At 37.8% G+C, this 18,013-nt stretch overlaps 1 protein-coding gene across 1 annotated transcript in view; it reads right to left on the reverse strand.

The window, feature by feature from the left end:
* vps8 (VPS8 subunit of CORVET complex) overlaps nucleotides 1–18,013 on the reverse strand; it is a 153,998-nt gene that overhangs the window by 27,900 nt on the left and 108,085 nt on the right. The window contains 3 exon segments of the mRNA XM_036564837.1: nucleotides 160–349; nucleotides 928–1,097; nucleotides 15,188–15,268. Of these exon segments, the coding sequence (XP_036420730.1) occupies nucleotides 160–349; nucleotides 928–1,097; nucleotides 15,188–15,268 (441 nt within the window).

An 18,013-nucleotide genomic window follows, 5' to 3' on the forward strand; every position in this document is an offset into this window, starting at 1 on the left:
ACACAAACAAAAAAATCTTACAATTTAATAAATAATATAATAACAAGAATAATCTCTGTAATAATTATAGATAACAATGACGGCAAACACGTTGTAATATATGGCTGTGTGAATAAAGAATAACGAATAAATTAGGCTCAGATGGATTGGTGGACTTACCTGTGCTAAAGAGGTGGATCTGGCTCTCCCACCCTCAGCAGTGACCCGGTCCCCTGGCCGAGCGTTCTGGCTGGAGGTGCATTTGTAACAGCTCCACGAGTGAACACGATCTCCCATATGCCCCGGCTCCTTACCCATAACCCCTTGCTCCTTCCGCTGCAGACACTGGCAGTGATACAAGTGACCACAGCTAGAAAGACAAAACACACATAACCAGACAAATAAATACAAATCCACACATGAAGAGACTCAGAGACAGAGTAAGCTTCAAGAGGCTGTGCATTACAGTGATTTTAAGACATTTCAGCTGCAGTGCCTCTTTAAAGGGTGGTTGGGATGACACGTGTAACTTTCATAAAATGTTGCCAAAATAACATGATAAATTGTCCTTTTAATGATAAATTTATTATTAGCAATAATTGCAATAAATCATTCATCTGACAAGCAATGTAGCTCAGTAATAATAGGTTATGGCTGCCAGACAACATAAAGACTGAGTGAACAGCATGTTTTTTTTTTTAATTATAATTAAAAAAAAGATATAAAATATTCTGTTAATAACAAAAATAATAAATAAAATAAAAATAAATAATAATAAAAAAATTCTGTTGATGTGTGCGGGGATATTTGACACACATTTGACCGCAAACATCAACAGAATTTTTTATTTAAAAAACCATGCTGTTCATGGAACCGGTAATATAATCCAAAGCTCATTTTGGCTCAGAATGGAGAAACTACCACATCAAACAAACCGTGAACGTGTACCTGAAGATGATGACCTCCTCTTCGCTCTCCTGCCGTCTCTTGTACTGCTGCAGGCAGATATTGCAGTGGTCCTGTCTGGGGTGGAGCCCCCTGCTGACGGCTTTACGCAGGTGCGCCAGAGACCAGTGCAGGTCCGAGTTCAGCAGACTGGTAGTGGTTTCTAAGAGGGTCTAAAGGAGAGACAGACAGACAGACAGAGATGAAAATACATACATAAATAAATAAACAAACAAATAAATAATTCTGTAGCTGTTGTATCGCTGAAACAGTTTCTAAAGTGTTAACTTTACAGGAAAAGGAAGGAGTACTGAGATTTATTTCATTAAATATTTATGTTAAGTTTTTAACAATTTCATGAAATGCTCACACAATGTTAAAGAATAGCAGACATTTTCAAATGCTGTAAAATTAATGTTGAAAAAAAATAAAACAAGTGAGATTTTAATACATTAACGACATGTGTTTGACCCTGTAGGATATCATGTCATTTCTGCATAGGTCTGAGCTAAATATGACCAGATCTTTGTTAGATGAAAAGAACCCAATGAAACAAACACCACAAACAATTTTAGTTTTTCATTCACGTATTGAACAAAATAATCTATTATATATTTTGGTTGGCCAAAGTATGTGAACCTAAGGCTGGGCAATATGACAATTATAGTTATCATGATAAATTATGTCACAGTATGAAACAATTAGCCCTCCTGATATCGTCAGTACTTAAAGGACACTTCCCAACTGCTTTAGTTTCATGTTTGATTACGAAGAGAGCACAACTGACCCTGTTTAGTTGGATTAAATGTGTGGAATGTAGAATAATAAATCATTGTACACACAGTTTGAGCACAATATAGTTTTAATTTTTTGCACTTATATGATAAGTAAAATGGAGAAAGAGTGTAGATACAAGGAGGGTTACTTAACAAAGTGTATACACCACTCACAAATCCGTGACAATTTTGGATATAGTGTTTTTGAAAAGAATAACAGCTGATTGATAGTACAAAACACATTTTTATTAATATAGCATCGATATTTCTTGGATGTGTAAAACCATTTTGGAGCAAAACCTACATACGTACTCACTGGCCATTATATTCGGTACACATTACGTTGTATCTACACTCATAGACCATTTTATCTGGTCCACTACACACCATTTCACTTCAACGTCTCATCGTATAGTGTGTATATATACATACACACACACAAACACAGCTCAGGAGACAGTGAAGGCGAAAGCAAGATGCTGAGTTACTGCCATAACCAGGCATTGCATCCAGTTTCATCAGCTTCTCAGCTGTGCTATCTGTGTGGATGTACTGTAGTGTGAGAAAGAGAGGGAGGTTTATCTCTATCTGTACTGAATTGCCTGAGAGCTCTGACTGAGGGACTGGCACAGAGTGACTGCACTGTTTATTATATACCTGCATTCTCTGTGCTCGTGTACTCTTCTGTTGTTTATTACTGGAGAGAGGGAGGGGATACAAACAAGAGAGAAAGATAAAAAAGAAAGAGGAAAAGAGAGTGAGAGCAAAAGAGAGAATAAATGAGAGATAAACAGAAAAAAGAGACAAAGAGAGAAAGAAAGAGAGAAAGAAACAAACAAACAATTGTGTGTGAGAGTGAGGAAAAAGCGAGAGAAACAAACAGAGAGTAAGGGTGAGAATGAGAAAAGAGAGAGAGAAACAAAAACGAGAGTGAGAGAGGAGAGCGAGAAACAGAAACATAAGAGAGAGGGTCAGAGAGAGTGAGAAACAGAGAACAAGCGAGGGAGAGTGAGAGAGGGAGCGTGAGAGAAGGAGTCATGCCTATCTGAAGGTCTTTCTGCAGTCTTCCACTCCATTTACTTTGAGTGACAAGCTGCAAATTCCCTTCAGTCACACACACACACACACACACACACACACACACACACACCCCCACACAAATCTTAGACTGGGTGATGTAACTGGATATTGACGATGATTGACAAATACTCTGACAACGATGCATCAACACCAATATTGGGAATGTTGGGAAAAAGACCTTAAAAAGCTTTTAAATAACATTAACCATCATATAAGTGATGTTTTACTCCTTTTTACTGTTTTTTACTGATTATTATGGGTCATTATGATATGGTCAAATAAATTACCCACTCCACATCATCCGAGAACACTTCTCAGCACTTTTTTACTGCACTGCTGTAAAATGCTGAAAATATAATACTTCAGTTTCCACAGCCGTCTATTCTGATTCCAGAGTGACCGTACTATAACGACGGCGTACACCTGGATTTTTTTAAATATGTAAAGCAGGCGGACGTGGATTTAGAAGTGACTTACAAGCACATTTTTAGCAGTCTGAAATTTGTCCACTAGGAGGGGTTAAAAGCATTTTTGTCATTTAAAGATAATAAACCACCACAAATGCACGTGTTTGCAGATGCTACTGCTACCTGTTACTAGAGAGAGAAGAGACCGCAAGAGAAAACAGAGTTTAAACAGGCACAACCTTTTAAATAAAAACAGATGTATTACATTAAATCACTCCACTGAAAAGAGCCCAATGCTGTAAGTGAAAAATCCAAACCTAATGTTTTGTTGGGTCAGGAAGCAAACTTTTAATCCAGACAAGATCCATGAAACACATGTTAATGCAAGGTATAAACAAGGTCTCAGGTAACTGCACCTACAGTCATATGCAAAAGTCTGCACACCCCTGGTCAAACAATATTTTGTGTAAGTAAAAGTAAGGTAACACATTCTCTACAGAGAACATACTTCTGCACAATTTAATGCAGAATTACTGTTTATTTGCTGAATTGAACACATTTGGGAGTAAAAAATAAAACATAAAATGTGGCCTGGGCTAAAGTTATGGCACATTTTGTATTTTATTTCTTTCACTATGTTCAAATAAGTAGCAAATAAGTAGAAACTGTGCACCAACATATGCAGAAAAAATGTCATATGTAAGTTTGTTCCGAGTACAAGGTGGGTTAACTTATTTTCACTCAGGATGTTTTCACACCTACTGAGTTTAGGTTTTTGTGACATTGTATCATTTACACTTGGTTCGACTGATTTCACACTGCAGTGGCTACAGTGCACCAAAATACACATGAGTGTTTGTTTAGTGGTTTCGCAGTGCTCTGTTACTCTCACATTTGCCACCATTTGAGCCAAAAAACTCGCACTTGCAACTGTAACAAAATTTACTTGATATATGCTTCTTTATGACTGGTTACTTTAAAATTGAAAAAACAATCAGGTCGATGATGCAACACATTCTGTTCAATCGCACTGCTTCGCTATAATTTGATTGCTTGTCTGCAGGTATAAGCAGGAGCTCATGCGGTAAGAATGATTTGAGCATCTGTTAAGAGTCAGATGATAAAAAAGGAAGGACAGTACAGAGCTGATGATGGAGGAGAGCATGCTCTGATGCGGAAATCCCAAATCCCAGCAGCAAACTTAAACCAGGTAGGTGTAAAAGTGCCCTTAGAAAACTAACAGAACAGGCAATTTGGACAAACTTTTGCATATGACAGTCCACACATTCTCTCCCCTTCTTTCCTCCTCTCTCACAAACAGACAGTAATATCATGACCCAGCTCTGCTCGGTGTCCCTGTTAAACAGCCTGAGGAACAGATCTCTGACTCTCTTCATGTCAAACCTCTCACTTCCTCCATCATCTCCCGCATATCCCCCCCTTCACACCACCAGAACATGAAAACAGATACAGGCCTGCCAATCAACAGCAGACACAGAGATATGACTGGCTGTCCCTGACAGCACAGCCAATCAGAAGCCATTTGGATCAATCACATATGATGTACCTGGCACTGTCACCGGATGAGTGTAAGAGAGAGGGAGAGTATGTTAATAGTCACCGAGAACATTCAGTAAAGGAAACACCCCAGCAATCTGCTGCACCAATATCATAGTCAGTTACCACAGACATTAATGTGGACATGTTCCCTTGTATTCAGAATAGAACAGACAATTCACTGACTCAAATATCAGTTATTACAGAAGTCAACTGGCAGCTGCCGAATTCTATGAATAAATGTTTGAGTATCAGATGAGAACCCTCAGAGCCCACTAGGCCTTTAGAGAAGGCCTAATGATTTCTGGGAACTAAAAAATGCATGTTGGTAATTTGAAGTTCATTTATATTTCATAGCATAATCATGCTTGTTGTCCGCAAGTACTGTGCTAACATGCCTATTTCACCGTTAAGTTCTGGCTGGAAATAAGTTTAAATTCTTGAAATGGAAACCTGTTCAATCAGGATTTTTTTTCTTTGTGGTATCTAAGTACATAGTAGATACTGACTGTGCATGAGTTGCAGTCTGAGTTTCAAAACGTACTGACTCACCATCCATGCAGTCTATATATGGAAACTAAGCTGCAAAAAATAGCCCATTGGAATTCACTGTTTTTGTTATGTCACAAAAACCAACACATTTAAATATATCCACGTCTTCAACCTACAGCAGTTTAGCCCACCCTTTCATGCTGACAGTATAAGGAGCACTTCAGCCTGGATTTCATTATGAATGAGGCATTATACAGGACAATCACTCAGAACATTTACATATGTCAATCTTAAAGGTACAGTAACAAAACAGCCTGTTTAATTCTAATCAATAAAGAGAGGTCATGAAACAAATTAATTCTGAGTGTGTTTGGTACTTAAAGCCTCCCAGATTAAATAAGTGAACCAAAACACACACAGAGGTGTTTTTTTTCATGTTTTTTGACCGGGTTTTGAAACCTATAGCCAGAACTGAAGGCGTAATTCAGGGGTCGGCAACATGTGGCTACGAGGCTGCATGCAGCTCTTTTACTGCTCTGTTGCGGCTCCGCAGCAGAATATTTTTTTTTGGGGGGTAAAAATAAAATAATCCTCCTTTGCAGTAAAATAAAGCTTTGCTGATCGTTCTAACACAGTTTTAGGAATAAATGGTCTTAAACGCTGGAGTTAATGTAGCCTATAACTGCTAAATCACCAACTTTTGACCCTGAAGATTGATGTGCAGACTGCAGGTCACCATAACAATGCAGCAACGCAGACAACAATCTCGTCTAGCTAGTACAGCTAGTTATAGTTAGCATGAAAAGACAGAGAGATTTAGGACAAACATCAATAACGTGGAGACGAATGGACTTATTTGCATTTATAATCACTCCAGCTCGTTTCCTGATATGTTTAATCTTCAACGAGAAACTGTCAAACACTTTAAAGTCACAAAGCTGAGAAGTCGGCTTCTAAATTCACCAGCTTTTTCCCGTTCCACCTTAAATGGTGCAGCAATTACATTCTGGCGCCTCAGGCAGCATTTAGAACAGGAAAATTCAAACAAGAGACTGGCGAACGTGAAAATGACTTCAGCCTCAAACATTGAGAATTATTTTACAAGAAACTGTTCCATTTTTTCAGAAAAGTGCAAAAGAAGTGCAAGAGATGCAAAAGAAGCGGCTATAGCTGAGCTAAAACTTAAAGCAGAGCAAAGTTAGTCTACGTTTTTGTTTATATTTTTTAGCTTATACTAGTACATCAGTGCATACTGAGACATACTTGCAGCCAAGATGGTAAAATGGACATAAAATGTGTCTCTAAAAGTGGTTTGATTTTTGTTGAAAGGACAAAATGGCTGCTCTTAATGTTTGGGTTGCCGACCCCTGGCCTAGTTACAATATTCATGGTTCATTGAGGCTCTACTTGTCAATGTGGCTGGCTTATGACAAAACTTCGCTGTGTAGCTGAACGGAGTGGGCAGCCATTTTAGACAATGAGGGTCTTCAAATTCCAACTTAGATTCGCATGAATTTTTTTTAAACTGATGTGCCTAATTTGCTGTTGGTTTTCTATGTAAAGCCAAAACAGCTCTGACCCACCGAGGCAGGGACTCTGAAGTTGCCCAGTGGTATCTGGCACCAAGATTGTAGCAGCAGATCCTGTAAGTCCTGCAAGTTGTGTGATGGAGCTGCTGTGGATTGGATTTGTTGTTCCAGCACTGGATCAGATTGAGATTTGGGGAATCTGGAGGCTTCTTGAATTTCATGTTCCTCAAATCACTCTCGAACAATGTGCATAGTGTGGCAGGTGCATTAGCTGACCTATGTATTTTCCTCAGATAGAGATACACTTTCTACTGAGAGTGGTAAAGTTGATTAAGAACAGTGTGAAAAAGGGAACAAAAACTAGCATCTCATAGAACCGACCTGAACGAGAGAGAGAGAGAAAGGTTTCAAAAGCAACTCTTCGGGTAACAAAAGACTCAAAAGTTTTCTTTAAGGGTCTTTGAGAGATGCTTAAAGTGAGGTTCTGTCAGAGAAGATTGTTGTAACACCCCGTGGTTAAGTTTCTTTTCACACAAAATAGAGGAGACGAGACTGCTGCCTTTGAAATCCTCTCGACCTTACAGCATCCTTAAAGCTACGGCACGCTCGAACCACCGCGCCATTTAGTGTTTATCTTGTCAAAAAAGCTGATGGCTCAGAGTATGACAAAGAACAGGGAGGGGAAAAAGGGCGCAAAGACACAAACAAAAAGCAAAAGGTTTGAACGCAGATCTTGAGTGCCGAAACCTTTCTCTACAACATCCATGTTTCATGGTCTGGAGAAAAAATGTCTTTTCAGGAATGACATAAAACCAGCAAATGTCTTGTAGCGAAAGAAAGAAAAAAGATGAGATAGAAAAACAACACACACTGAAAAATGCCATCAGAATTGCAAAGGTATAAAAGTGCATGGAGTCAAAAGGTCAAAAACGGCAGAGGGCAGCTCTTTCCTAACTGAAAGCGTTAAGTTTCTTCCACAAAATCACACTAAAAAAGACTAAAAAAGAGCCGTTAAGGAAAAAGTTGTCCTACACCAACTAGGCCTGTGTATTTAAAAATTACAATTGCTCTTTCTCAACCAACCAGTTAAACAAATTTAGTTGATAACTGTGATCATTTAAATTATACACATCCAGGCTTGATTATAGGCAGACCTGTCGAATCTAAGTATTACTTTCCAGCAATGTAAAGTCCGCCAAAAGGTCTCAACAAGCAGCATACCGTGCCACGGTCAATAGAAATTCTGGAAGAGATGAGAAAGAAAGACTGCAATAGATCAGTCTGAAATGGGTTTAACAAAGCCATTTCTAAGGCTCTGGGAGTCCAGAGAACCACAGTGAGAGCCATTATCTCTAAACGATGTTCATCACGATGACGTTAGATGGTGCAGTTGATGGTACAAGAGACAGAATATTGCTGACCCATCCACAGACCAAATGATTACATGATTCTAGCAATTTGTATGCTTTTAGCTCTCGGGATGTGTAGGCTGATGCGGTATTTAGGGTCTGGATATGTTATTGCGTTCAATAGCAAATAATCAAAGATAGCTTATCGATTTGATATAGATCGACACCTCCAATCAAAGGGAATTTTTCATGATATCTTGGTTTGGAGGCCATAGACAGCAGTGCTGAACTGCACACTGCCACTTTAACCATATCTTTGCACTCACTGCACTGTTACTGTACTTTATGTCCTAGTATTATTGCACTGCTCATATTTGTACAGTCAGTAACTGTACATGTTTTTACTCTGCATTCTTATAATTTACATATGCTGCTCTCACAGTACATACTATCTACATTTGCATTCTACTCACTGTATATATGTATATATATTTATACTTGCAATATTTATATTTTTTTACTTACATGTTTTACCTTTTACATACTGTAACCACAGCATCACTTACCACGGTTGTTTTAGTGCACTTAATATGTAATTTATACTGTTGTTTGCACCTCTGGTTAGATGCTAACTGCATTTCATTGGCTCTGTACCTGTGCTCTGTACAACGACACTTAAGTTGAATCTAATGTAATGTAATCTAATCGCTCATACATTATGCCGACAGAAAATGGCTGTGGGGACACTTCTTTTGGGTTTTGCAAATACTATCTATAAGAGGTGTCTGGTTGCAGTTGTTGCTGATAAAGGTGGTACAGCCAGGTCATTAAGCTTAAGGGATAATCACTTTCACATGAGTGATCTCTGTGTCACGAACTATTTTTGAAACACAAACACACACAAAAATGTCATAAGTGAACCTCAGGGAAAAATAAAATGAGAATAATATGGTAGAATATGGGCCCTTTTAATGAATGTTAAAACTAGTGTCCGAATTCTGTCTGTTTCATTCCATATAGCCTTTAAATTGGCACCAAACAAAGCTAAACACTTCAAAAGAGATTTAAAGGGACTTTTAAAAAAAGGTTTCCAGAAGGTTTCAGGCAGACTTTGGTAATTACAAACCAAGCCAGTCACAGTGAACGTTTTTCCCCCCACAAACTGCAAACTGATAACCGAGGGCCAACCTGGGAGGTCTACTGAGCCAGCGCAATTAACACTCGCTAATTAATGAAGAAGCAGCCATTAACGACTTTTAATAGCGTTCCGCCCCGGGCTGACCTTACGATAGAGCAGCCCGGCAAAGTTGGAACGAGTCTGGAGATTAAGCTGCTTTTAACGTTTTTTTTGGATGCAACGTCGGTTACATCCGTGGGCTGAGGTTACGAAAGAGGGCGGTAAGTATACGTGTATGATTATACGGTTATTTATACATTTTACTTGCTTTCCTGTCCAAGTTATAGCTGAAAGTGTTCAAGATGTTCTTGTTAATGCCTTTAGAATTCACAGTGGCTGCCAGTGCGAACAAAAGCATAATGTAATGTTATGAATTATTTCTCACTTGTAGCTCATCGAAACAAGCAGAGAACTTCTATGGGAATGGCAGATTCTACACGTTCAATCCATACCACACTTTTATTAGTGAGTAAAAGAGGAGATATTTTAATTTTAATTGTAATTCTTAATGTAAAAAAGTCAGATATACAGATACAGAAATGTAAATCCTAATAAATAAAGTCCTGCGCAACAGTTCAAAAAGCCATTATGTACAAGTTACTCATTTTCCAGCAGCTTTTTCTGAGGAGAAGAAATTTGCAGGTCAAACTAAGAGGCTGTTGGTGTTCTCAGAACAATGGACTTACCACCCCAGAGCCACTGAATGTGTTTGGGATTACTTGGATTGTGAAAAGTAGTGCTGCCATTAGGGCTGTCACGATTATGAAATTTTAACTGACGATTAATCGTCATACTAATAATCGCAATTAAGGATTTGTCTGTTTTTACACTTCCACTATTTTACGAGGCCTGTATGCTTAATAATAGTGTAATAAATGCACACACACTATCATGATGAAAAACATCAATTTAATGGGCAATACATTCATAAATGTATATAAAGATTTGTTTCTTGTCTTTAAATTGTAAACTTGAAAATAATAGTTGCAAATTTTCTAGTTGCTAAATAGTTGCTAATTTTCTACCGTACTGAACGGCAGCACTTCCTTGGCTGTAAACCATGTTACACTGCTGGTTAACGTGCGCCATCTGGTACTGTCGCGTTAATATTCAGATACTCGCCCGAGAGTCTTCGGAACAGCCAGCCGCCGGGAAGAATCTGATGACGTGGTTGTCTTTCCAAGTTCAGTGAACTGGCTGGGGTGGTGGATCCGCAGATGGTTTCTCAGGTTTGTTCTATTAGCACCTTTAACAGCCACCGTTTTATTGCAAATCTGACAAAGCGCCTCCTCCGAGTTTTTGGGTTCTCCTTTTTCATTTGGCTTGAAACCAAAATGTGCCCACAGCAGTGATGTGTTTGACAAGTCTAGTTTGCTTGCACGTTCTCGTGGTTTGCACGTCAAAGTAAGTGTGATTTATGAATGCAGCTCGCACGATGCTAAGCTGTGTAAGCTTCCACTTCCTAGCTGGCAACATTTGCCTCATAGCTTAAGTGCTAAAATGAAACAAACAAACTTCACACACCAAACGTGTCTTGGCTGATCAGCTACATTTGGATTAAAATGGTGAAAGATATTTTTCCCTTCAAACAGGAAATAAGATGAACTTCTGTTTTCATTCAGTTATTTGTCTCACCTTATTTGTTGCAATGAAAATGCATGCAATTCATATTCTGTTTGTTGGGCTTGAAATAAAATAACTGGAAAATGATCACGGTTAGCGCAAATCATTACGGTTAGCTCAAATAATTTTTTTTGAGAGTGAAAATATCAGCAATAAAAAAAAGTCTCATTCTGCCAGCATACAAGCTAAAAACATTAGAGCACCAATTTAGAAGAGCACCAACTCCATTTCCCATGAAGTCCCATGATGTCTGAATGAATGCATTTACTTTTATTTATTTACACTTATTTGCCTCAACCCAAAGCACCCAATTCACATTTTTTGTTGTGGTTTAATATTACTGTGAAATCTGATGACTGTGGAAAATTATTGCAGTTAGTTAAAGTCAGGGGTGCCCAATCCTGGTCCTGGAGATCTACCACCCTGGAGAGTTCAAATCCAGCTCACCTGGCTCTGTTACTGCGATGTGCCTCAAGGCCTTCATTACCTGGTTTAGATGTGTTAGATTGAGGTTGGAGCTAAACTCTGCACAGTGGTGGATCGCCAGGACCAGGATTTGGCAACCTTGATTTAAGTTACTGCAATCATCTCAAATACTTTCTATCATCTCAAATAATTGTGAAAAGGTGATTGTCACTACGGTGACAGGCCTAATGAGAAGCAGAGAATGCAACAAATTTGTAAGACTTCAAAAAGTGGAAAAACATCCCTGCAGATTTCTTTGAAAAACTGAAAGCAAGCAAACTGATAAGAATTGAAGCTGTGATAAAGACAAATAGTGGACACACTGAATACCAACAAAACTGATAATATATTTAGTTGTTGAGGCGTCTGTGTCATTTTCTGTTAAAGCTGAATTCCACTGATTCTTCAAAAGTTCTGCATAATTCAGTGGTTGATATAAACAAAGTAATTCAGAGTGATTTGAATTACCCTGCAATGAACAATTTCATTACTGGTAACTTACTAACTCTTAGGGATTTCTTTACAGTGGTGCTGATAGGAACCAGGAGTCGATGTCTACAAAACAACTACAGCCATTTTATTTACTATCCAAAATGACCAGTGAACCTACACGTGTCTGCTGTGTTTCTAAATGTAATGTTGATGATGATAAAGTAGTGGTGAATCTGAAAAAATAAAAGTTTTTCCATTTGGGCCTATTTTGCCTTACAACACCCTGTATGTGCTTCTCTGCCACAAATGGATTTTAAAACTATATGTTTTAGGTCAAAATCTTATCTCTACTAAAAAACTATCATTAAACTATGTCTCGGGCATCAGTCAGCGTATTCACAACAATCTCATGTAGTATCTTACGTGAGCTTTTTGAGGCATTAATCTCGTGTCTGGTTCCTATCACCACCACTCTGAACAATTCTGACTTTAAGTGTCTAAAACAGAAGATTTACCACTTTAAATGAGTTTACATCTTAACCATTTACTATTTAGATATTTTGAAAAATCTGTCGTATCCACCTTTAAATCTGAATAACTTAAATGTCCATCTGTAAAGAAGTTAAGATTTTTTGTTCTTTTTAAGCAAAAGCTTTGAGTGCATCTCACTGATTAGAATGAATGTTGTGCAGACACACTGCTTTATTCATGCATTTTTTTTAACAGAGGGCAGTGTGTTTTGTTGAAGTAGCACTTGACAGAGCACTACTTAGCTTCAGTAGATTATCACACTGTGTATTACGATCTGAATATTACATGAAGAGAGGAAAAAAACCCAATGAAGAGTAGAAAGCCATAAGAAAATAACCAGGTTACCATGGAAACACTTACATCGAACATTCATAAGCACTAGACAGTGGGGTGTAAGAACGCACTTCATATTATACAAACCAAAATAAAAAAAATTGAGTGTGCTGCAAGCGTCAAATCAGACATGTAATGTAACAGACAGTTAACTACTGAAACAGTCACTAATGAAACATTAGGTAAAGCTAGTGTTATGATTGTTTGGGTAGTGTCAAAACGGTAGTGACTGTAGTGAATGGTAGTGACATTTAATTCAATTCATTTAATTTAATTAAAAGTGTTACTCAGGTTCATCCAAAACAAAAGGATTAGTATAAAGTCAGATGTGTTTTGAACCAATTTGGTAGAATGACCCAGGTATCCACACATATGTTCGATTCTGTTGAAACGCCATGATGAATGGACCAATACAATTAGTCCAAAAAAGACTTACAAATAAAATTTTTACATTAACTTAATCAGAAGTTAAGAATGTTGTTTTTCTTTCTCTCATCAAGTTACTTTTTATATCAATGCCACTACTAGTACTAACACTGTAGTAAGTAGATGGACAGATAAATAGAAAAATATTTGGTTGCCCTTTTAATGCTCTCTATTCTATTTTTAAAGTCTAATATGTCCAATTTCTTTTCTTCAATATTTAATTTTTTTCACACTCTGGAATCCAAGCATTGACAATACAAATGTACCACTGTGTGTAATGTCAGCTAAGCACACTGAATAGAACTAAATTGAAATTGACAGAGAGATATATAGATAGAAACAGAGAGCGAGCGAAAGAGCGAGAGAGAGGCTCCTCTGTCTGATTGGGTGTAATGAGTTGCCAGGGGAGTTTCAGTGTGTGTTACAGTTCAATAACACACGCACACACACACACATTCGAAACAAGCCCACAGGCAGTTCCTCACACGCTTGACCACAATAACTCAACTTTAATCCCATTTAGACAACAAAACAACACAAACAGAGCAAAGAGGTGTGCCTGCAGGCTGCGAGGGGGTTCAGTGTGGACATATCTGACCACCAACGCAATGAAATGATGGAGGTTTCGTCTCTCACTGTATTAAACAGTTTCGCTAGCAGTAAGTGGGTAACCGTGCACAAGTGTTATCAAAGAGCCACTGAACCTTCAACAAGCATTAATTAATCACAAACATATGTGTTTACTGTTCATTAAACAGGAAATGAGAGACGTAGTTAAGTGGTCCAGTTTAATTAATAACCTTTGTCTACACAAATTCACATGCAGTACTTGTAGAAAAGTATAACAGTACTGAATGAAACAGCCACCTTAACCCCTTAAATGGCCAGGATCCATCACTGGGCCAAACGTTTCACTACGCACTTTTATAGTCTAAGAATAGCTCAGACAGTTTACATTGAAATGCCTGTAGTTACTGAATAATAAGCCTTAGTATGTAATAAGCCTGGGATTTTAGAGTTAAATGAAATTTTCTCACTATTTTGGCAGATGATTTAGCTAATTTATAATAATTTAGATAATTTAGCTAATTTTAAGATAATTTTAAGAAGTACATTTTCAGCCAATATAATGAGATCATTTCACTTAATAAAATGACATAAAACAAATAAAATTAGAGAAATAAGTTAAATAATATTATAATATTTCTACAACCATTTCTTAATGAGAAATATTAGACATCTGCACTACATTTAAGATCAATTCACTCGCTAAGATAACCTTGTCTGCAGTGTAAGTCTTAGGATATAACAAACCTAGGGGAGAGCCTAACCCTGAGGAAGAAACAAAGAACATATTTTTGGCTCATTTAGTTTACGTTCACAATATTAGCTTTAGTACATAATTCTAATTTTCGATCAAATCCAGTCATTCTGCTTTGGTGACTCACATTTGCGTTTGTTGAGGCAATTACTTATTATTTCTCTCAAATTGCATTGGGATTATTTATTGATTCCTGGAAAGAGTAATCTAATAACCTGTGACTTGTACGTTACTCACTAATATCCAAACAAATCTGTACCAATTAGTAGGTATTAGGGAAACATCTTAATAGCCAGAGTGAATGGAACAGAATTGAAACTGAGAGACAGAGAGAAAGAACCGAAACTAGTGTAGAATCAATTGGAGCTTTTCAAAGACGAGCTCGCAGAAGAGGTGTGATGTTACAAGCATTTATACAACCCATCTTCAAAAATTACAAAAATGGTTATTTTTTGTACACTGTGGTTTGGATGCTGCCCCCTATTGCACAAGTTCACATTACGCACAAGTATTTTGGCAGAGCCCTTTGCAAATGTTTGTGCATGACAACCACAAGTGCAGATGCCTTGAATGCTGTATGAGAAAATCAGACTTAACACCACTTTAACACTAATGTGAACACAGTTTTAATTTTCAGTTCATTATTTGTTTTCCCCATATGTCTTCTGTACAAATAGAAGCAGCATGCACAGACACACACACATGCACAGACACACACACACACACACACACACACACACACACACACACACACACACACAGTACCTGTTCATAGTTGAAAGTCTCCAACATCCCAAGAATGAGGCCCTGGATCTCTGCCAGCTTCCCTTTTCCATACACAGGGTCCTGAGGAGAAAAAAAACACGCATGTTATTAAAAAAGTTAAAAACATTGAATCAACAGTAGTCGAATATAGACAATGAAAACAATACAATACATTTTTTCCATGGCCCCGAGTTCCTTATTGCTTTTGTAAAACTGTGATAAAATACAATAAGTTACACCACTGCTTGATAAATTACATAGTTTAATACCCACATTAAATGCAACAAACACTTCTCACGGCAAGCTATTTAGTTTGTTAACATTAGGTTATGGTTGCTAAGTAGCATCACAGGTTTTAATAACATGACTAACTAAACAGAACTCAGTTGATACTGACCATTTTAAAAAGGCTTTGTACTTGGTTTAGTCAATCAGACTTTAGAATCGGATCTCTCCATTTTTATAAAATGGAACAACTTCTATACAGTATCATTGAAACAGAGTACCAAAATTTAAATTTATACCGCTGATGCAATCCTCTCAGTCTCTCTCTTTTGTCTTTTATTTGGCATCTTTTGTAGAAAACTCTTGTCAACACTGTTGAAGCTAAAGGAGGAGGGGCTTATACTATACATACACCCACACTCAAATGAATGGGCTTTCTTCTGAAGTCATAAACTCTAAGCGATGTGATATTTGGGGTATGGCAGATACTGAAAAGTTCTATTTGAGACTTTTTAATTATCTAAGCCAAATTAATCTGTGTAGTATAAAATTAGAGCTCTGTATAATCAGTTTTAACACATAAAAATATAACAACTCAATCAAACCTTGATATCTGATTTGAAAATTGAACCGTACCTGCAAATACTGTGGCTACAGAAAGTACTTAGACACTACCTTATCACTAGTAAACTGTAATGAAGTTCTTTGAGTTACATCATAAAATGTTGAACATCATAGAAGGTTGAAGTGATGTACTTCAGAGAAAAACACTTTTAGCATTAACATCAAACTGATGGTGGACTCTTTGGAGAAAGCCTGGAGAAGAGCTCCAACCAGACTGCACTGACAGTACTGTAAAGCACAGAGGTGGAAACATCACAGTCTAGGGCTGTTTTCTTTACAGTGGTAATGGTGAGCTTTGCGCTTACTGGTGGCATCATGAACTCAAAAGAGTACAAAGATCTTTAGGATGCAAAATCCTGCAGATGTCTGCAGAGAAACTGCTCAAACAATAATCTGAAATTCACCAGATCGTCCTTCTGCAAGAAGACTTTGCAAAAAAGAAAAAGATAGTCCTTGAATGGTCAGTTTAAAATGAGTGACACTTTGTTTGACATTTTGCTTCATAACATGATGAACCTTCCAACCGTCCGAATGCTTTCTGGACCCACTATATGTGTACTGCTATATTACTACATTTTACACTCCTGAGATTTACTGTTTGTACTAAGGCAACAGAAAGCACAAACAGCAGTCATCGAACCAGAGGGCAGTGGAGTACCATCTCAAACACACAGAGAGAGAGAGAGAGGGAGAGAGAGAGAGCCAATATTGGATACGTTATCGGCCTGTTGCACACACTCGGCTAATTCCACCCTCAGCTGGAGTTCAGACACAGAGATCAAAGCTCTGAGGACACACACACACACACACACACGTTCAAACATTTGGAATCAGTGTTTTCCTGTTTTCATTAATATATAACCATTTTTGTTAAAGACGTATAAAATGATTCTAATATATCACACTAAGGCGCAGGTTAACAGGTTTCAGCAGTCAAAAAGTCGCTGGCGGGTTACAGTGCCCTCCTCAAACATTGGCACCCTTGGTAAACATGAGTAAAACAGGCTGTAAACATTTTTTACTGCTCATCCTTTTGATCTTTCACTTTAAATATTAACATTAATCTAACCATTATTTAATATCTAATAATTAAAAGAGAAGAAATGAAATCTTTTTTCTCAAATTTGTGTGTCATAGTGTCACGGTTGTTGGCACCCCTAGAAAATCTTGAGTGAAAGGTATGTTCCCATTAATATTTTATGTTTTGAAATTGACCTGCGCAATTAGGAACACTTAAATGGTCAGACATGTCTTCCTGTTTCCCTGGGGTATAAATATGAGGTGACACACAGGCCAAATTTGCTCATCCATCGCTATGAGAAAGACCAGAGAAAACAGCAGTGATGAACGACAAAAGGTTTTTAAGCTGCTCAAATCAGGAAACGTCTATGAGAAAACAGCTGAACAGCTGAAAATGCCCATCTCCACTATCAGGGCAATGATTAAGAAGTTTAAACAACTGGAGATGCTAAGAATCTGCCAGGAAATGGATGCATGTCTAAACTGACCCCAAACCTAGAGAGGTAAAAAAATTCTCTGAAAATCACAGCAGGGACCTTAGTCAGGTCTTGGGGTCCAAACATTTCCCTAACTAAAATCAGACACGACCTACATAACCACAAGTTGTTTATAAGGGTTGCCAGCAGAAAGACTCCGCTGTCAAGAACCAACAAACTCAAGCTCCTACAGTTTGTCAGACTTACTGGAAATTTCAGTAGGACTGTGTTCTTTGGTCAGATGAGACCAAAATAGAGCTTTCTAACAACAAACATCAGAGGTGGATTTCGTGTAGACACAAAGATGGGCATGCAGAAAAGTACCTCATCCCCACGGTGAAGTCTGGTGGTGGATCTGTGATGCTGTGGGGCCTTGTTTCTTCCAAAGGCCCTGGACAGCTTGTTCGGATACAAGATATCATGGACTCCTTTACGTACCAGCAAATATTAAATTAAAACCTGACTCAGCAAGAAAGCTTAA

The sequence above is a fragment of the Colossoma macropomum genome, unplaced genomic scaffold, assembly GCF_904425465.1.
Source record: "Colossoma macropomum unplaced genomic scaffold, Colossoma_macropomum, whole genome shotgun sequence".
Classification (NCBI taxonomy): domain Eukaryota; kingdom Metazoa; phylum Chordata; class Actinopteri; order Characiformes; family Serrasalmidae; genus Colossoma; species Colossoma macropomum.